The sequence below is a fragment of the Chaetura pelagica genome, unplaced genomic scaffold (genome assembly GCF_000747805.2).
Source record: "Chaetura pelagica isolate M959 unplaced genomic scaffold, ChaPel_1.0 scaffold76, whole genome shotgun sequence".
NCBI lineage: Eukaryota > Metazoa > Chordata > Aves > Apodiformes > Apodidae > Chaetura > Chaetura pelagica.
In genome coordinates this window covers 4,431,876-4,453,789 of record NW_009970723.1, presented here as the reverse complement: position 1 = coordinate 4,453,789, position 21,914 = coordinate 4,431,876, and the positions used below count along the sequence as shown (strand labels likewise).

Sequence of the window (21,914 nt, the reverse complement as noted above, 5' to 3'; positions counted from 1 at the left end):
ATCCTTAGTTTTCCACCACTGAAACTATTTAGGAGCCCCCTTCCACCAAAGAAAACATAGTAGAAAATAACATATTAATTTGTGATTGATAACTAATCAACTGTTTACAAAACATTTGTTATGTTTTACAGGTTGTATAATACAATCTAAATACATATATCTTCGATCCATCAATGTTAATGTGAATTCAGACTTCTGACAGGATTATGCATGCAGGGGAAAAAAACGCAAAAACACACAAAGGAGCTTCAGCACCAAAAAGTCACAAAGTCTATGACCTGGGACAACCTTGAGTGCCTATGTATGATAAATTTGGTGTTAGTCTATTCTTACATGCTGTGGCTAGACCAACCAAAATCAGATCAGCTGGATGTCAAACTCTACACCACTTCAAATGTGAAACTGCAAAATTTATGTTGTTCACGATGGGCATTTTGAAGTGATAAAAGAGACTTTTACATTCACTTACATTACACACACGCGATCAGAAGAGATCTTCAGCAAGCACTATGCAACTGGGAGAGAAGAAAGCTTCATTCGTCCACTAAGAAAACGCAACATGATATACACATGGTGGTAAATGATGGAAAAGAAAATTCAAGCCAAGTAAATAAACCTAAAGAAACACAGTATGGTTATAGGGTTAAAGCTCAGAGATGTTCTCATGTCTTCCTACTGGGAGGTAAGAGGAAAGACTGGTATTCCTGCAGGCACTTTTCATTAGTGAGCTCAAGAAAAAGAAGCATGATTCAAAACAGGACAAAACCAATACAAAAATGGTAGCACATTCAAGAACTCTCATTTCTCTCTTTGAAAATATGCAGTTAAAAATCAGACAAAACTACTTAATTGAAAAGTAAATTCCCACTTCACAAGCAGCCCTTTAAAGATCAAGTCATGGCTGTTTTACAGGGGAAAAAAAAAAACAGCCAAAACAAAATAAAACCAAAGATACCCAAACCAACAAAAAAACAAAATCACAAAACCAAAATAAAAACCCAATCAAAATAAAACCTGGAGTTCCCATTTTCCAGTACAGTACACAATGAAAAACATCTTACAGTCCTTACAGTAGTAGCCTCAAAGACCAATATTATTCTCCTAAGATGTTAGGTTTACCTTGATGCACCCTAGTTATTTCCGTACTACTTTAAGAGACTTCATACTATAAAGTAATATATACTTTAATGACTTGTTTGGCTCATGTTCACACAACCCTGAATCCCAGGCATTGGCACAGAAGTGGCAAAAGTGAAGTGGGCATGGAAGGAGGTCTTTACTCTCTGTTTTGGCATGTGTCTAATTATGGAACTATGACAAATTTTTGTTATGCTGGCATAAGAGACACAGATGCCCGAAGTATTCCAAATTTGTTGAGGCACATAAGAAGCTTTATCTATCTGCTCAGTGGGGATATACTTGTTTTTTAATCTTAGACTGCTTTTTTGATCACTGAGAAAGTCCTCAGTGCTGATCGCCACAAAAGTAACTCCCACTGGCCATATTCTTCAAACAGGCAGCTGTTCCACTTTCAGCCATTCTCCCCTTCTCTCTGCATATTCAATCTCTTTTTTTTCACTCTGACTTCTCAAAATAAAATGTATCAATGTAAGACCTCTCCCTCAAATCAACATCAAATATTAACTCAGTTACAGATTTGGCCCTTAAAAGGCACATTTGGCAAAGTGATTTGCAGGTAAAAGCTAACAGAGGTGTGTATACATGTATGCAGAAGGATCTTGAGAACCAAAGTCTGTAGATACAGCAAATAAAGCAAGCACAAAGTCTCAGCTCTCCTGCTCAGCCCATTCACTTTGCAGCAGGATTGTTGGGAGGCTGCAGTTTGTATGTGCTGAAGTAGTTCACCACTTGTTGGGGGACTTCTGCCAGAACACACTGCGCCAGAGCTTCTTTGGGAGACTGACAAAAAATAAAGAACACAAAGTTTCAGTTTCCATCAGCTGTTAAAGGAGATCCTAAGAGGAATAAGAAACACCCCCCCTAATAGGCCACTTTGAAGTCTTGACATTTTACAGAAGACTTTATACAACACCCTTGATGTGTTGCTTCCCTGACATCTTTACCTGCTCACTCCCGTTACAAGGAACAGGCTGGCTGCCTTGTTCCATTAGGTATCAGGAGTTGGATGCACAAAGGGCTGCCATGGCATATGACACCTTTTGTCACAAAACACACACACAGAGTGCAGACATGAACTTCAGCCATCTAAACACACTGGCACTAACTGCTAAGGATGATCCTTCAGGGGCTTGTCTAATCAACGTCAAGCTTTTGCACCAAGTGTCATCTACCACTGTATTGTTACAGAGCAGCTCTTCTAGAGATAAAAAGTTTTTAATGTAAGACCGGAAGATCCATGGGGAAAACAAGCACCTCCTCCGCAAGTATTTGAATACATAATTTTATACTGAATATTGACTCTAGTTAGTTTACCTCCAAGTGCACTGTTCAGTATGCATATTCTATATTAAGTTTGCTCTCCTCCTTTCAGTTTGCCTAAGTTGCTCTAAGATTAAACAAAGAACTTGTATCAAAAGTAAAAATACAAAGACAAATCAAGGAGATATAAAGAGTATTAATAACAGTGTTAGTACTAAGAAAGAAAACCAAATTAGAACATATTAGGATGGAAATAAAATGATTGATCTTCCTCATCCTGAGGAAATTTTAATGTTGTATGTTTTATTCAAAATCAATTTTTTCCAGCGATATGACATTGAAAAGCCAGGCTATATCAGCCTGTGTATATATTTTGGTTTCTGCAGGAAAAAAAAAACCAAAAACCAAAAACAAGACTCCATTCTTTCACTGGCTATTTTTTTTGCATGTTTGCTTTGATAAAAATGAAAACTATCATCACTAATGTGCTCATGAACAATTTCCACTGATTACGAACTCCCTGATTTAGTCTTGAATTTTAACACTGCACTAAAATGTGCGACTAATCCAAATTTACAAATTAGCATCCACCCTTACATCCATCCTTTTCCATAAGAACAAAACCACGGTATTTCCTCACAACCACAGTTCTTCCAAATGAATAACACATCCATTTGTTTAATCAAATCTGAGGGAGATTTACATTCATAGAATCATTAATGTCAGAAGGGACCTTAAAAATCAAGTTCCAACCCCCCCTGCCATGAGCATGGAACCCTACCACTAGATCAGGTTGCACAAAACTTCACCCAACCTTAAAAAACCTTAAAAAAGCCATAAAAACCTCCAGGGATGGGGCATCAACAACCTCCCTGGGCAACCCATTCCAGTTCCTCATCACCCTTAGAGTGAAGAATTTCTTCCTAATATCTAACCTAAATCTCACCTCTCTCAGTCTAAAACCATAACCCCTTGTCCTACCACTATCTTCTCTGATGAAAAGCCCCTTCTCAGCTTTCCTGCTGGCCCTCTTCAAGTACTGGAAGGTGCTATAATGTCTCCCCGGAGCCTTCTCTCTCCAGGCTGAACAGCCTCAACTTTCTCAGCATGTCTTCATAGCAGAGGTGCTTCAGGTCTTTAATCATCTTGGTGGCCCTTCTCTGGACCCTTTCCAACAGGTCTATATCTTTCTTGTGCTGAAGGCACCAGAACTGTACACAGTATTCCAGATGGGGTCTAACCAGAGCAGAGTAGATGGGCAGAATCACCTCCCTGGCCCTGCTGGCCAGTGCAGCAGCTTCTCAGAAATGCAGTGCCCAAGGCAGATAATGAGTCTTATCGAACACGAATCATCTCACCTAATTGAAATTCTACAGATGCTGAAGTCTTCTGTCCCTACTTTTTAGCATTTGATAAAAGCTCATCTCAGACTTCAGAGCTGATTCTACAGACACTGCAAAAACTTAGGACTATACTTAGGATACCCTAGAAAACCCATGATGACTCTGCCATTGAGATTACTTACACTTTGGAACTTCCTGAATGGCACAAACTGGACAATGTCTCTGACAGCTGGTTCTCCTGATGAGGACCTAAGAACTCCATTGTCACCATCAAGGAACTCCATGGCATCAAAGTCTGCTCCTCCAACACCAACAATGATAATGGACATGGGCAACTTTGAAGCATTAACTATGGCAGTTCGAGTTTGATCAAGGTCTGTTATCACACCATCCGTTATTATTAGAAGTATAAAGTATTGCTGTCAAATTAATAAATACTGTGTTAGGACAAAGAAATAAAAAACACAGGCATGCACTTAGAAAAAAGCATATACAAACTACATACTGGTGTCACTTTGAGCATGTTGAATGAACTCATTGAATTTTAAAAGCCGTGGTTAGGCTACATCTCTACAGTCTAAAGAAATTTTTAAGGACAACATATCAATCTTTTGAAAGAAGTAAACTTTAAACAGACAACTCTCAAAAACCCCGTGGTATCATCCTTCTCCTTGCCAAAACCCCCAGACAAGCCAACAGTTAACCAAGTATCTTCCAAGTATTTGTTCTGGAATAAGAGAGCACTTTGTTGAGGTTATGAACAGATTACACCTGTAAAACTTGTAATTTGTTTCCTTTCTGGTCTATTAATGCTACCCTGAGCTTCATTCAGTTAAAAACAGATCAACAACAGAGTGCTACCATGGGTAATGGAACAGGCCTTCATTTTTTCAGTGTATCTCTAAAATTCTAAATATGGATTAAAACACATCTTTTTCTGCTGAAAAACAGCATGCTCATTTTCAAATTCCTTTAATCATGTTTTCTAGCTGCTTTATGAAGTTAATTACAAAGGCACCTGAGACCACCTTGCAGTACTTCAGTAATTTATTAAACACCACTTGAGTTGCTTCCACTATACTGCCAGGGCTTCTGAAAGTTGGCATCTTAGCCTCTGTTCCGGATTGAAGTATCAAAAATAAGCTAAAAGAAATAAGTTCAGAAATAAGCAAACACTTTTTGAACTTACAGTCTTCTCTCAATCATTTTGTTTCAGATGATTACTGGGCAGCAAAATTCAAATTACAAAGGTACTCCCAGTATTCTTAGAAGTCTTCATCTTCTGTACTTTGCTTCTCATCTTCCCTTCCCTACCTCCAAAGTAATCGTTTTCCCTTATTTCCTGTGTTCAAGTGTTGCCTTTTCTCATTGCCCCCCCTACTCCATTCCCTGACTCCAGCAAGAATCCAAAGCAACCATGATCACAGAAAGCTATGCCAAACAGCATTATAGCACATCACATTGGATTTCTCTCTTCTTATGCTTGCCCTATACTGTAAAGAAAAAAACAAAACCAAAACAACCCCAGAACCAAAACCCAACCCAAAATACCTATGATATGCATTGAATGGCCAGACACCAATATTTCTTCAGTACACCCTTTCAATAAATCTCTTGCTAGGCTTATTGCCCTCACAGTAAAAAGAAAAGTACAAGAGATTTTGCTACATACATATATAAATATTTAAATATTTATATATATATATATATACATGATAATTATATATATAGTTATATATATATACACGATAGTTACTTCTGAAAGACTACCAAAGCAAAAGCTTATAAACCACTTGGTATATGAAAATCCATAACTCTTTTCCAAAGTGGTTTTCACAGGTACTTTAATTTGCAAAACCAGCTAATCCTATTTTCTGATTTTACATAACATTGGAGATACCGGCTTTTGCTATCATCAATGAATTAGGACAGATACGGCTTCAGCTTTGCTGAACTTGCATGGATTATTATGTAAATTATTTGATAATCAAGACTTGCTCATCAGACTTCCTATTTCTGAATATGGTCAACACCTCACATGTATAAGAGAGGAGGGCACAGCACATAGAGCATCTAAAGCTTTATAGTAAGGGCAGTTAATTATCTATATTGGTACCTACATCTCATCAGAAATGTGCTTCATTTCTTCAATACCTAATTCTTTCAGCTATCTGATGTAAAACAAGGTCTAGTTGACTTTTCTCCTCTGCAGTTAAATCCCTGTCCTCTATGCAAAGGCTTTAATTAGACTTTAACACCTGTATAATGCTGCACGAGCTTTGAACAGAAGATAAGCACACAGGTTCTGTGCATTTTTAAGTTGAAATATCAACTCTGAAGAGCTTAGTTAACTTAGGAGAAAACTGTTGTGAACAATCTGCAAAATCAGTTAGCTTTTATCTCCTTTTATACCCTTAAGGGTGCCAAACACCCATTTGCAAGGTAAATGTCCAGCTGCTGAAACAAGTACACTTAAAAGATTGAAAGAGAAATAGTATTTGTAAACTAGAAGGGAAAGAAAAAAGTAAGAACAATACACATGCTACCATAAAGAACTTACAGATGCTGTTTGCTGTTGTGTAGCTGCAGCAGCAAATCTTGCTACATGATTTATAATTGGAGAAAAATTTGTTGGTCCATATAACCTCACTTGAGGAAGACAAGCCCGATACGCTTCAACAATGCCTTGGATTCCTAGAGAACACAAAGAGACTGTATTAATTTTTTTCTCACATTAGAATTAGAACATTTTGAAGGATTCACTCTTCCCAAAACACTGCATGTATCAGTAATTTAAAGGCTAACCATGATGAAAAAAATAAATTATTCATGAACAACAGAGGTCTTCAGCTTGACCCATGCTTAACACACATACTTAACAAGCTTCAAAGAAAGACCAACTACTGCCCACCCAAGCATGTGTAACTGAATCACAACAGTTCTCTTCACCTGGCAGTGTGTGGGAGCTGAACAAGCACTAGCAGCATCACACTGAAACCAGACAACTCCATGACAGCACTGAAGTAGAATGAAATGGCTTTGACAACGTGAGAGAACTGTTCCCATCTTACCTGTGCTGTGCCCTAGCTGCTTAAAACAAATTTTTCACAAGTCATTACAGAAAAGAAGCCAAATGCTATTTTTCTAGAAAATAAGAAAACAATTATAAAACAGTTTCCTGCTACACAACTAAACTCACTGTTAAATTAGAACAACATGCTTCACAGTTCACATTTCAAGTATTTTTACCCCCTTCATCTTGGACATTTTATTCTCTAGGTCTGTTGTTACTTTCTTAGACTTACCATTGCAGAATGGGTTTGATGGGTTAAAATTTAATGGGAACTCATGAGACACCTGTCAATACAAAAAGGACATAGTCAAGACTGAATATGCAATCTCCTCCCGAAGTAAATGCTTTCAGTTCACTTCTGTAGTGCATTTACATACTCCATTACCTGAAAGGAAGGAGGAATTTGTGCACCAAATCCAAAGGCTGGAAACATCTTATCTCTAAAAAAGCAATTGTAAAGAAAACGAACTGAGTGTCTTTCTTCAATAGCTGTCATAGTTCAGTAAGTTTAGCTAATCAGTGCTGCTTTTGATCATTAAAAAAGCTGTTTCGTAAGCATTAAGAGGCAAAATTAAACGAAAATTCCCCGTAACTTTTAATAGAACCAAAACCAGTCCTTAACACCAAATTGGCAAGAATGTAAGCATTTGTTTAAATTAATGCTGCTCTTCACATCACAGATAAAAAGCCTTACTTGTCTGCTGTAAACACAAGCTTCTGCTTGTGATTGTGTGATTGTGCAGCAATTATGAAGTCTTTTGTAGTTCTACATTTTAGCTCAGAAGTTTCATTCTGATATATTTGCTGGCATCTTCAACACTGGTTTAAGAAACTACCACAAAAATGTATGCATATTTAAAAAATTATTTAAACAACATTTACACTTACGTGTCATAATCCTGAATGACTAGTCCTACAGACCAGATGGCTGTTAGGTATTCATTAACTCCATTAGGGCTGAGGTAATGCAGAGAGTCTGGAGAGCGAGGGTCTCCATTGGAGCCTGTAAAGTCTATGCCGACCTGTCAAAAGCAAAATTTGTATCAAACTGCTGTTAGAGGCAAAAATGTATTTCTTATCTCTGGCAAAGCCAAACTTAAAATCATGGAAGTAACAGTAGTTACCAGGACAACTACAAATCTAACAGGCACAATAATTATGTGCAGGTTTCTTGGAATATTAACATTTTGAAAACACCACTACAAAACCAGCAGAATCTTTGCATGTCTCAGAAGGGCTGAAATGACTTTCACGTGTCTGGTTTTCATTATGTTTACTTGCAGCTACCATTAACAGCAGCTCTTCAACTGCTGTTAAACTAATTTCAGTCTCTTACCTTGCCATACACATCTTTCCTCTCAGAGGTATGACTAGCAAGAAACTACAGAAGCTTAGAGACCTTTCTCTGATCTCAGTGGGTCTTCTCTGCTTTGGTGATGAGGCCTATTTCCAGGGTGAAGACATCTTCCTGCTATTTGTGCTGCATTTGGTTCCCGAATCACATAACTTAAGGATCCTAACCCACATGATTTCTTCTGTGTTTCTTTCGTTAAGCAAAGGGCCTTGAAAACCACCATCAAGGACAAAAGTAAAATCTTTGGTTAGAGGAAGGAGAAAGGAAAACTAAAAAAGGAATCCTTATGAAGAGTAAATCAGAGAACTAAATTTCTCCATGGTCTTCATTCACATAGCTCAGCTAGTTCCTAATCAACATAGCCACAGGTTCAGAACTTTGTGCCATGAGTAAAGAAAACAACAGACTAAACAGACTCTGGCAAAATGGCTTCCCTCCTCCACACTACAGAACAAAGCAAACCAAAAAACCACAATAATCAAATGAAGAGCACAGTCAATACATTATACGTTTCCGTTTGTTCCAAAACTCAAGATACTTTATATACCTTAATTAACTTACTGTGAAATTCAGCTGGCACCCACCCATGATGTAATCAAGGAATGTGCATTCTACTATGATCTAAAAATAGGAGTTAAACATAGAAATTAACTTTTTTTTTTCAATGTGAGGAAAACAGTATTATTGCCGCAAATCTTGAGGCTCCAGATTTTTTACCTCTAACCATGCAAAGCAGTATTTTTACTCTCTAGATATCCCAACCACCCACTGCAGTGAGGATATTTACAGCATGTGCCATCACAACGCGCATCAGTATAAGGCTTTATACAAAATTACAAACAGTGAAGCAGCTCCAAAAGCATTACCTTTTATAAAAAAACATATTTTGATAGTCTTACCAGATTTTAATTCACCATAAACTATTTCATCCTGGCTGGAAAGGACCTCTGAAATCACCAAGTCCAACCAGCAACACAAAACCAACAACAAACAAAAAAAGCAAAACCCAAAAAAACCCCCACAACCAACCACACACACTCCACCAAAAAAAATATCCACAAAAAACTCCAATAACCTTTGCCCTTAGAGCATGCCCTGAAGTACCACATCTACATTTCTTGAATAAGTCCAGGGATGATGACTCCACCACCTCCCTGGGAAGCCTGTTCCAGTATCTGGCCATTCTTTCAGTATAGAAATTCTTCCTAATATCCAATCTAAACCTCCCCTGACACAACTTGAGGCCATTTCCTCTTGTCTTATCACTTGTTACTTGGCAGAAAAGGCCAGCACCCACCTCTCTACAACCTCCTTTCAGGTAGTTGTAGAGGTCAATAAGGTCTCCCCTTAGCCTCCTCTTCTTCAGACCAAACAACCTCATTTTCCTCAGCCACTCCTCGTATGACTTGTTCTCTAGACCCTTCACCAGCTTGGTAGCTCTCCTCTGGAGATGGTCCAGCACTTCAATGTCCTTCTTGTAGTGAAGGACCCAAAACTGAACACAGTACTCAAGGTGTGGCCTCACCAGGGCTGAGTACAGGTGCATGATCACTTTCCTACTCTTGCTGGCCACACTACTCCTGATACAGGCCAGGATGCTGTTGGGTCACTATTTGGGAAATGCAGTGGTTGAGGAATGGCCAAAAAAATTGGTAAGTAACCTTTGCCATACAGATGGTATGTTCAAGAGAAAGAAAGTGAGGGGTCAGAAGAGGACAGACACATGATTCAGCTGTCAATCTGTCACCTTATATGAAATAGAGCCTTTAAACATTTATTTAAATAAATACTTGGAACTTTCAGACATTTGAAAGTTTCTTACAGTTTGAGGGTGACGGCACACTAGATAAGAGTTGTTATTCTTGAACACTTAGAAACAGTCATACCAGTTTATTACTGACCTCGCAGTGCTTAACGCTCACAATGCCAGAGTTTTTGTAGTTTTTTTTCTTCTGTTTTTTCTTCTCATTGATACACTCAAATTCAACCTGCATGAATGCAAACAAAGCCAACAAAAGCACTATAAATATAATTTATGGAATAAATTAAAATATTATTTATTCTAGGCATTATACTTTGGGCTTGTATTAAAAATGCAGTTTATTTGTCAAGCAAAAGTAAATCCAGCCTGCCTAAAAGCAGCAAGAAAAACACCGTTATAAAGATACAAATCCTGACTTACCCAAAAGCTTACAAAATGTTTATTTAGACAGCTGTATTTTGACCAGACAAAGACATTCTGTACCATTTTCCCTCTGAGAATTCTGCTAACAACTCTTTTTGGTAAAGATATGACGATTCAGGCAAAGCATCACTGCTTCCAGAAGCCATGGCAGTAACTTACGAAATAAAAAGTATTTGTTTAAACTTTCCAGGATCAGTTGTTGAAATATTTCAGACATTATCAAATCAATCAGATCATGATCAATCAGATCATTATAGGTTAGTTCCTTTTAAAAGCAGAAGAAACCTGGAGCACATAATTTGTGTTGTCTCTTCACTTCATCTTACTGTCACAGCAATGTTACTTAGTAGATGTGTAGTCATAGTTCTAATGAAAACAACTTTCTTAAAGCTTTTTCAAAGCCAGCAGATGCAGATTATAACTTAAAACACCTTTTTTTTTAATTCAAAAGAGACCACAACAAATTTGTATTCTCAAGGTGCCTTTATATACCATGCATCACACTTCACAGGAACTCTCTATCACAGTTCTAACAAAAAAATATGTGCTCGAAAATGTGAACATACCAACCTACTAGATTTGTTTAAGTTACAATACTGTTCTATAACAGAAGTGCAACTTTTTATTTTTAAATTAAAAAATAAATGAAGAAAAAAATCTTTTTAAAAGATTCATAAAATCTTCATTTTAAAAAGCAGAAAAATAAATTGTATTAAATCCTTCTGCTCTCCCATTGGGTTGTGGGGTTTTTTGCACACTTTAATTACAATAATAGTAAGAGCAGAATTGAAAGGTAAACTGATACAATCTGCCCCTGAAAATATAGAATAATAAATGAGAAAAACACCTAAGAGTTCCAACAGGCAGAATATGGATTGCATGTGTATGACACGAGTTCACAATTCCTTACAAACAATATAAAACCTTAAGAAGCATTAAACTGAACCATGCATCATTCAAAATTAATTCAGAAACAGGTATCTAGAAGAAAAACATGGCAGGGCACAAAGCAGCAATCGAAAAAACCACTACAGTCAAGGTTGACTTTTCACATTCAGCAGCTCTGAGAATTTAATTCAAATGCAATACTCAAGATATCAGAAAAGTACAAGTAGGCACTCAATATATCCCGTGATTACTAACGCAGTAACAGATATGACGGCTTTACAGAAATAAAGGAAATATTATAAAATACTTTGACAACATACATGTCCATAAAACAAAGACTCTGTTGTTAAGGTTGCTATGCCACCTTTCCTCTAAATTAAAAACTTGTCTGTTAAAAGGTTTTTAAATTGTTACAGTTCATCAGAACAGGAAGAGTAATTTCACTTGAAAAAAGAGCCACCTAATGTAGCACATTCAATTTTGTGCAGTGGCACAAACGTTGAATTTTTTCATATTCAATAAAATACACAGGATAGTTGATAAATGCCATACTTGAAATAAAGGACTTTGTAAAACCTGAAAAAAATATTACAAGCTTTGGCCTTTTCACTGTAGTGACATTTGTACTGCATTCTATCTTTGACAACCTGAATTTCATTTCTGTATTTTTATGATTACTGAAATCCATTTGTGTTGACAGCTTGGTGTGTGTAAGATTAAAAACTGTAACCAAGATATTAATCCAAGGAAAGTCAATGCATAATGAAAATGCTGAGTCAGCCTCAACTATAGTAGCATTGATAAAGGGTATCAACTTTGTATCAACTTTGATACCTGCAAATCAAGAGATACAAGTTTTGCTCCAAAATTACAGCTTATCAAAAACAAACCTGCAGCTTAGACTATGTAAGACTTACAGGTGAAGAGCGTGATGCTTCCTTCAGATTTGACATTGTAGTTTGAAAACTTCCTATGAGATCATGAGACCCATCACTATCATAGTCATAGCACTCAACCTAAAAACAAAGCATTATTACTCAGTGTTAGTAACTGAAATGGCCCTACAAAAGCAATAAATAATGCAATGGCATTTCTAGTTCTGGCAAACCTAACATTCAAAACATTTCTAAATCTCTTATATCCTGTTTTCTCACACTGAAGTCTTAGAATTACACAGAGCTGCACCTAAGAATTAGAGATTAAGATTTGGTAAAGGTCAAACCACCCACTTTCAGATCAGATCTTTCACTGACGTGAATGAGAGACAAAAACACTAAGCAGTGTCAGGTCCAGCAGGACCTGACATCAATTGTATTAAACTACATTTTGGGAGTGAGGACGTATCACGAGGAGTAGAAAGACAATCTGTAGGTTTTTTACTGTCATCATGGATTAAGAGATTTAGATTTTCAGAGGTATTAAGGAAATATAATTATCTCTGAGCATCCAGCTAAAAAAAATAACCAGTTATTTGGTCATCACAAGAGTTGTATTAATACTTCATATATTACTTTACTAATCTTCAAGATAAGTCAGAATTTAAAAATGTAAGAAGGCTCAGCCCTAAATCTAGAAACAAGACTTCAGGTTTTTTTTTGATTAGCAAGTTTAAACAGTCACTATGACCCACACATCATGAATCTGAATATCAACCAAAATACTTTGTTCTATTTGACTGAGTAATATTTTACCACTGTTACTTTATACTGTCCTCAAGTTTGTTTTTTTAAAGCTCAACTTATGAATGTGCTACAACCACCTTTCTAGACACAAAGCTATTTATCTATAACATATGGTAATTTAATTTGCTTCTGATATTTTACCTCAGTTTAGTAACAGACATCCTAACTAACTTAATTAAATCACAGAAAAACTACTTAAAATAATGTAATAATTATTATGAATAATAACAATAATAAATCAAGAGTCAAAGTTAGAATAAAAACACAAACTTCAAGAACTTTTCTGAATATATAATGGCTTGAACTTAACAGTTATTGTCACATCCATCTTTCCAGACTGAAAAACTCCTACGTTATATTCCAGAAACCAGTTAGCTAATTACTTGGCCACTTCATTCAGAAATAACAAAGTAAAGCAAACAACCTCAACATACACTTGAGCTTTTGAGAGGAATTAACTTTCTGAAAATAGACAATAATGTTGAAGTACAAAATATGATGCATAGACTGCAAGTTCTACACTCAGCAGAACAAGCCTCTAAGTTGCAGTTTGCACTACTCCTACAACGTTCTGAATGCACTACTAAATAAATAAAATGCATGCACATGCACTGAATAGCAACTTAAATCTCATACAAACAGCCACAGTACCAGACCATGTTCATGACAGATGCTCTAAAAATTATTTTGAATGCCATAAATTAAGCCAATCCAATCCTGAGGCAAGTGCCTCAGTGCCTTGAATTGAAAACTGAAGACATTTCCTGATCCAAAAGTTATTATGCAAGTTCACAGTTGGTACAATTATTTCTTTTTTTTCCTTTTAAGGGTTTAAACTTTGTCTTGCTTGATATATTTGACCCATCCAAGCCAATTATCACTACTTACTCCAGGCAAGACAAATATTTCTTTCGTTCCACATATGCTCACCTACACACACAACAGTGCTAGGGAAGCATGTTATAAAATTGCATATATATTTTAGTCAGCAGAACTAGGCATGTTTGCTCCAGATGAAAGGTTCACATTTTCAAAACAGAAGAACTTCACCAACTGCAAACACACTCACACTACAAGTATCAATAAATCTAGAAGATAAAGAATCAACTTGGTTTGTGCATTGCTGGGGATACACAAACTAAGTCATTAAACAGATGAAAAGCCACTCATTATGGAAAAGTTGGTGGGTTTACTTACAAACAGCCCATAACGGAGGCAACTGTGTGCATATGAAAGTGTCAAAAGTATTGTTTAATCCTTCATAACACTGTAATACAATTCTGTCTGCATTTTAATGTTTGAAGTGATAGCTCATTGGTTTCTAAGGAAGGACAGAATCCTCCTGTCTGTCTGCAAGTCGCTAACAACTCCAGCTAAAATCTATTTTCTTTGGAAATAAGCCTGCACTTCTGAGGTAAGACTCCAAATAACTGACTTCATTAAAATGATTATAAAGTTGAGATCAACTCAATCTTAATAGATATACTTTAATCAATAGTTAATACTTTTAGCATGGCTCTTCACTGAAAAACATGTTTACAGTATACTGAAATGTAAGAGGTGTTACAGCTATTTTTGGGAAAAGGAAAGACAGAATGAGAGAATTAAAAAACAGATAAGCAGCAAGAGAAGCATGTTCTGGGCTTGTAAAGTTGTTAATTCATCTGCTCTATAATTACATATTTAAATCTATACAGGTGCTTGTAACACTCAGATACCTGTTGGTGTTAAGTATTTTCCAGGAGTGCCCCAAGTCATATGACTAATATCTGACAACTGCAGATCATGCTCTCATTCTTCCTTGCCAGAGGAAGAATAGCAAGTACAGTGGTTTGTTTCATTTGGGGTTTTTTTTTCAAATGCTAAAATATCAGCTTCCTCACATGTTCTTAATAGCTTGTAAATGGCATTTTTATTGGTTATTTAGTTTCCCCTAAATGAAATTCCAGAAGAACAACAAGCATAAGTTAAACATGATTTATTCAAGATTTGAAGATACAAAGAGTTGAAAGACAGGTCTGGTTGACTTTTTCACAGAAAGTTTTATCTGAGGAGAAAAACTGCTACACCTCATATCCACAGGATACATCTGGTCCACATCTGTTATCTCAGTGTATTAGATGTTCCCTGTTGCACCAGTAATAAAGTATTACAAGATGCATAAGATACAGCAAAGCATATTCTAGCCTTTATCACACATCTTTCACTATACAGTATCTTAACACCACCAATACTGGCTGGTGCAACATGAACTGTACCATCTAAATGGGAAAATAAATTGGACATTTCAAAGCTACTTGTATTGAACTGGTTTGCCAGACTTTCAAAGATCAACTTCTACCAAATAATGCATTCCTAATGTGAGGTATTTTTGTGCTTAAAACATGCATGTATCTCTGTGACTTCCAACAAAGAAAAAATAAAGAGGCAATAATTAGAATAATACATCTTCCACTTACTACGTATTACTTTTTTAATGCATTGATTAATATACACATTTCATATACACTACCTTGATTGCTTTATCCATGTCACTGTAACACAGAGAATTGAGAGAGATTTTAAAGGGCCTCCAAACGGGATTCAGATTGTTTTTAATAACCTGTAAGAAAAAAAAAAAAAAGCCAGAATAGTACTGATCACAAGACTAATTGTAATTGGTCATACTTTCATGCCATGATTTTTGTAAGCAAAAACAGTTGACTAATGCTGCTGCCAATCACTTCCTGCAACCCATACAGGATATACACAAGCAAAACATTCCTATCATGCAGTACTATTGTCCAAAACGGATGGTATGTTTACATTCAACATTCTTCTAGACTGCACTGTGATCTCTATAATTAATCTACTACACTGCAAAAATATAAAGCACACACATATATTCACACAAACATACGTAACAGTGTGACTTACCAAAAAAACATGGAGAATAATTACATTGGATTTTCAAAATACATCAATGCACTGGAGATTATGATTCACTCCAGCTTATATTTATTCTGAAATGCCACTTAGGCAAATGTTCCCTCAAGAAATTCATGGTATAGCTAAGTAGATACAGTGCTTGAGGATAAAAAGACACCCTACTGCACACAGTTCCTCAAGCTGGATGCTAAATAAGTGATACTTAAGAATAATAGTGAAGGATCTTCATAATTTTTCAATGGGAAAGTATCTGTAATATACTCAATCACCAAATAATGAACTTAGAAAGCACAAGAAACAACATACACCATGCAGTTTTTAATTAATAATACCTAATAATAGTAATACTTATATTTGCAGCAGTGTAGAAGTGCAGAGAAAGAAATCTCCCTTTTGAAAGTGAAAACAGTAAATAACAGTTAGGAACATAAAAAGGTTTCTAAAATCTGTAACGTAAAGAACATCCTCCAGACAATTCCAGGCTGGAACAGCACATTCTGGATTCATTACTGACACTTGAAGATGACTGAAATCCTCATGGAAAAGTTATATTTTATGCAGAAGAACCACCTGATGAAACTATTTTTATAAATCTGACACAAAAAGGATTAACACTGCTTCAACATCTGTCCTTCAGAATTAACGTGGTCACCACTTCAAATGTGCCCAGTACTTCAGCTGTGACTAGGGCCTCAACTTCCACTACAGTGAGGCATTTTGAATGTACTCTGCCAGTTGCTTCCATGGGACTTCTGCAGCTTCTCCTGGGTGGAAGGCTGCTGCTGCTCAACTGTGTTTTCCCTCACTCTGCACTATCCTTAGTTTGCCCCTGCTACACAAGCAATCAGTGTAATTACTTTCATTAGTAAATGGTAAAGCTACGTGACTCTAACCTAAGCACAGTCACGGGAATGGCCAAGTTCCAACCTCAGAGTAGCACTGAAATAAATGTCCCTGTGTGAGTATGAAGTACCTTTTAAAAACATTTGTTTTCTTCTAGACTGCAGAAAGTTTAAAAACAAAAAGTATTTTCCTATAAGATAGGATGACATAAACCAGAATTAGAGAAAGGCAGACATCCTGTCCTTATCAGAACATCAGTGGAAGGGCTGAGGTGATTTCTAACTGGTCTGCATGTCAACTACCAGACAGACCATTCTCTTATTTTGTAAGAAACTGTACCTCTAAGTGCTGTGACACACAAAAAATCAAACAACCTTAATATCTAAATCATTGACTGAAAAAATTGTACCTCTGTTCTGTGAACCATCACCCAGTTTCCATCTCCAGTCTGCTTGTGGAATTCCAGATATGGATCTGACTTTCCAAAAAAATCCTGTATTTAAAGAACAAATAATTATCCCAGAACAGCCTGTGGCATGAATGCCACTAAATGCTAGTGAAAACGAATATGGATTAACAAAAACTAAACTAAATACTAAGGGAACAAAAGCTTTAGATAAAGAAATGCAAATCTGATTTTTTTGCCTCTCGTGAAAGAGAGGAAAAAATAGGGCTTGTCCATCAATTTAGCATAAAAGTTCTGCAGTGTCCACATATGAAATAACTGACAGCTCAAGCAAAAAAATACTTACAGTAGTATGTACTATGATGGGCAGTTAAGAAACTAAGGCTTTCATCCAGTTCAAAAAGGTATCTTTAAATCAAGTGGGGAAAACAGTAACTTTTCTTCTTAAAATTTTGTTTTTAAAAGTCTTTCTAAATACAGTATTTTTAGCCTCAAAATATTTAACATAGTGGATTTATACACCCCAAGTACACTCTTTACCTCTTATTTGAGAGAGCTAACATGTAATAATTTATTTATATAACAATTCAAACCAACGGAGACACCAAAAGTTCCTTATCTTTATAACTAAATGTAAAGATGTATATTTAAATGGAAGTGTGCTATTCTGGAATATTCCTGCAATGCACTTGTCTTATTCAGAAATATGTCATAATTCATTTCAAAACACTCAACAAAAATTACTCTGAAGCAATCTTTCTTCAGTTTGTTTTTACTGTAAGAAAAATCTTAATAGAATTAATTATTTCAGCAAAAAATAAGAAACAACATTTGTTTCCTGGTTTGACAAGATTCTGATTTTATCACTTTATCAAAGAACAGCAATCACCCAAATACCTTATTGTCCAGTTTCCTTGCTTCTACTTCCAATACAACCACCCTGTTATCCTTCACTTCTTCTGCTGTAATCTAGATAGGCAAACAAATCAAAATACTTATTTTGGATTCAGGAACTTTACAGTTTTCTTTTATTCACAACAGTCTTACAACAGGTCCATTAAAAAAATTGCAGTTGCTCACAAATGTAGCATTAAAATGGAGTGGGGGAAGGAGGAACAATTAGATTTCACACTGTCATTCACTAGATGATGAGACTGATGATTAAAGATACTGCCCAAACAGTAGCACATCGGATGCTCTAATTATTTGGATGGATGCAATCAGACTTAGAGATGCAGAAGATGGGCTGCTGTCTTTCTGGATGATGAGGAAATATTCGTGGAGGGAAAACTTTTCTGTTTGAAGATACTTTTTTCAGCACTGTAGGTCAGACACACTGTGTTCAAGCTACTAGCTAACTAAAGAAAAAAAACCCATAAAGAACCCCTTAAATGTTTTGATTTAAGGATAAATGCTGAAGAGATGTATTGTCTTACCGTAATACTTCCTTTTCCAGCAGGTCTGCCATTTTTAAGTGTTAATGGTTTTGTCAGAGTCCTGCTAGAAACTATCTGCCAAGACAAAATTTGAGTATGAAGCATTATTAGTGCAACAGAACAGATTTTCAAAGGGATGAGATAATGCGGTATTTTCATTTTAGGAATTTTTCCTTCATCATGAAGATGACAGCATTACATGTACTTCCCATGATCTCCTGTAAATACAAAAATATAACACTTCAAAAATTTAAAATACATATGTAGATGAACACATGCAGAGTTTCAGGAGCAGTATGCATTAAAATGTCTTGTAGTAACACGATACGTATACATGACAAACCTTGAGTTTCAATCTCAACTTGTCCTTAAGTTTTTCATATGTTCTATTCAAACACATGCAAGGCATGTTTCATAAAACAGCTTCAGCAAACAGATTTATAAACAATGTTTGCCATGCAAATAGACATCAGCCTCTCCCTGCAGTGTTTCTAGTTGATTTTATGTTATCCTCTTCAGACAATGCTTTCTTAGAAGTGTCTACTCATTCTACATGTCTTTCTTTACATTAAGGATGAATTATTAACTTCAAATTGTCACTGAATTCCATTTCACAATGCCTCTGTCTTCATAATGCACTTAAAATCAGGAGGCAGAACCAGAACCACTGCCTGCCTTGAGTGGAAAGCAAATTACAAGGTTAACATTGCCCTTGTGAACACTCTCATGTTGCCATACACCAGTTCTCTTTTTATGGAGCATAAAAATAAGAATTTAAGTATTAGAGTAAATAAACAGCAATTACTATTCAGTGCTTATTGACAGTCCACTTACTTTCAGACAGCATTCTGGACAGTCACTATTCTACAAGACCTTTGCAAATAAAATGTATATACACTGAACTGAGGCTTGAAAAAAAAAAGGGAATCCTATTCAACATAAAGAGTAACCCAAGAACACAGTGATAAAATAAAGATAAAAGTAGTTAATGATCAGTGGTTAACTGATGTTTTCTTAATTATAAGGGAAATCATCTGCATACTTACTTGTCCCAGTGTACATTCAAATTCTCCTAAGAAGTCATCATCACTCAGATCAAAGGTTTTGTTATCAATGTCATATATTCCAAATTTTAGTTTCTGAACAATCTCAAAATAGTAATCAATTAGGAATTTCTTGGCAAACTTTGGATTCAAGGAATTCTTAACTCTTTCTGTGCGATCAACCTGCAGTCAGAAAGATAACACTTTATCCAGTATTTAACCAACCAAACAAGTACTCAAATTAAGTAACATATTCTTAAAGACTTTCAAAAGCTCTTCTTAGTATAAAGTATAAAAGCCATATCCTCCTGCAAACCTTTTGTCAAATACAAATAATGACATTATATTACAAAATTCACTGCTGTAAGTCAGAGATTTCAGGATCTGTTTTTCTTTGCTTCCTGTAAGAAGTATCTGGCTATTCCTGCACAGGGAAGACCAACAAAAAAATAGTATATTGTCAAATACAGGATGAGACCCTAGTTTTGGAGTACTTTATTTATAATAGCACATTTAAGCATTTGGAAGGCTTCCTCTGTTGGTCCACGTATGGCTGGGGGAACACTACTAAAAATCAGCCCTGTGTAAGTATTTCTTAGGAAACAATTATTAGTGTGCCACCTGTATAATTATTATAGACACAATCTAATAAAAAGTACTCAGAAGTGCTGGTACATAATTAAAATATATTAGTGACATCATATGCTCCAGTGTTTTAAAAGGTCCAACATGTTAGACTGTGTTTTTAACAAATTCCTGAGAAGCACCACACTGTACCTCATACCACTGCTGACCACTCGTGTTCTGGAGAAGCACACACAGTGGGTCTGACTTGGAACCAATATCTCTGTCCAAGAGATTGGTGCAGGCAACAGTCAGTTCCACCTTCGTCACACACTGTGCCGCCATTTGCTAAGCTAAAAAGAAGCAAGAGAAATAATTATTTTTAAAGTGGATTAAAAAGCAGACAATGGAATTGTCACAATGCACTAATTCTCTGACTGATCAATAGAATCATCAGCTTATCAGGAGATGTGAAGCTCCAAACACAAATTTTAAGATTTATGATATAGCAACATTACATTCTTACTGTCATACTTTTTCTTGACTTTGCCACATAGGTGTAAAATTTCATTTCAAAACTGCACATAACAAATAAGATCAGGTTCCTCAGAATGTTTGTAGGACCTAATGCATAACTGGATACACCACAAAGAAAGCAGAGTGGTTTGAACTCTGACAGTAAAATTTTGCAAGTTTTAAACTACATCCTGTAAACCCCACATAAGTGCTAGTATCTTACAACAAAGATACTAATAATAACCCAAGGAATAAGGAAAAAACCCAAATGATGTACTCCCTCACCAAACCTCTGTAACAAAATGCTGAAGCCATAAGCATGGCAGAATCAGAAAAAGTTTAAGTGGGTAACAGAGATAGGTGATCTCGCTTCTGTAAATCTTAAAAACCAACAATTTTTAATAATAGTGGTAAATGACCTGGAAGTCGAGTAACTGCTGAGAATTAGGAGGAAGTCTTCTTTGAGGTTTGAGACAAGAACAACTGAAAGCTTTCTCACTTCTTCTCTTAAGTATCTTAATCATTCTGCACTGGAACTAACAAGACCAGCAGACATTACAAACCTACAGAAAAACATTACCAGTCACGAATCCCACTCTGAAATAATATCCATTTGCAAGCCTAATCAGGTCTCAACAGCTATTTGCTCTATTAAAAATTCTCTACAACTACACTTTTCAGGAAGACAGCTGATGATTTCCAACCCCTCTTTGGTAGATGAGCCTCTGCAGTACGATTGCCCTTGACAATGAAGAGAGTAAGGAAGGAAACAACATCTATCTAGCCAGCTCACTTGCATCATACACATATAGTGTACCTGACCATGAAACTTAAGTACAGTTTCCCAATACATCACTCTTCCTTTCACAGCATTCATATGAATTTTGCTGAAATATATTTTTCTTAGAGGCAAAAAGGAAGAGGAAGATGGGAAAGATGAATGATGGACTGAAAACAGAAGAAAGAAAACTCTGTGGTTTGTTGGAATTTTCCTGAGGCTTCTGTGTATTCCACCACACCACACTTCACACATTGCCTCTCCATCACTGTTTTACAATCTTACAGATACACTTTTTGGAGACTGAAGTAAATATACATTATCTGTAAAGGAAACACCCAAACTTCCATGCACCTCCATTATTAAAAAGCATGTCAGACCAAGAGAAATCCTTCTGCACCTCCCAACACCTTAACATGATTCCATCATTTAGTATCATTTGCTTCCATGATTTTACCAAGTTTGAGTCATTCTC

General features: G+C 36.1%; 1 protein-coding gene across 1 annotated transcript; it reads right to left on the bottom strand.

Moving 5' to 3' along the window:
• Positions 1-1,749: 1,749 nt before the first annotated feature.
• Positions 1,750-20,492, bottom strand: CPNE3 (copine III). Its single transcript, XM_010006415.1, has 15 exons — positions 20,359-20,492; positions 19,585-19,764; positions 18,539-18,613; positions 18,000-18,071; positions 17,106-17,189; positions 15,438-15,527; positions 12,161-12,259; positions 10,072-10,158; positions 8,732-8,791; positions 7,705-7,838; positions 7,202-7,256; positions 7,049-7,100; positions 6,304-6,437; positions 3,926-4,162; positions 1,750-1,920 (listed from the first exon to the last, which is right to left on the bottom strand). Exons 1-15 carry the CDS (start codon positions 20,488-20,490, stop codon positions 1,810-1,812), a joined length of 1,602 nt encoding a protein of 533 aa, XP_010004717.1. The 5' UTR covers positions 20,491-20,492; the 3' UTR covers positions 1,750-1,809.
• Between the last annotated feature and the right edge of the window lie 1,422 nt (positions 20,493-21,914).

Coding starts and splice junctions, on each gene's coding strand:
- CPNE3 (XM_010006415.1), bottom strand. CDS start 20,490: ATGGCGGCACAGTGTGTGACGAAGGTGGAACTGACTGTTGCCTGCACC. Junction 8,792..10,071: donor TGAGCGTTAAGCACTGCGAG/GTCAGTAATAAA, acceptor TCCTATTTTTAG/ATCATAGTAGAATGCACATT. Junction 7,839..8,731: donor GGTGCCAGCTGAATTTCACA/GTAAGTTAATTA, acceptor TGCTTTTGACAG/GTCGGCATAGACTTTACAGG.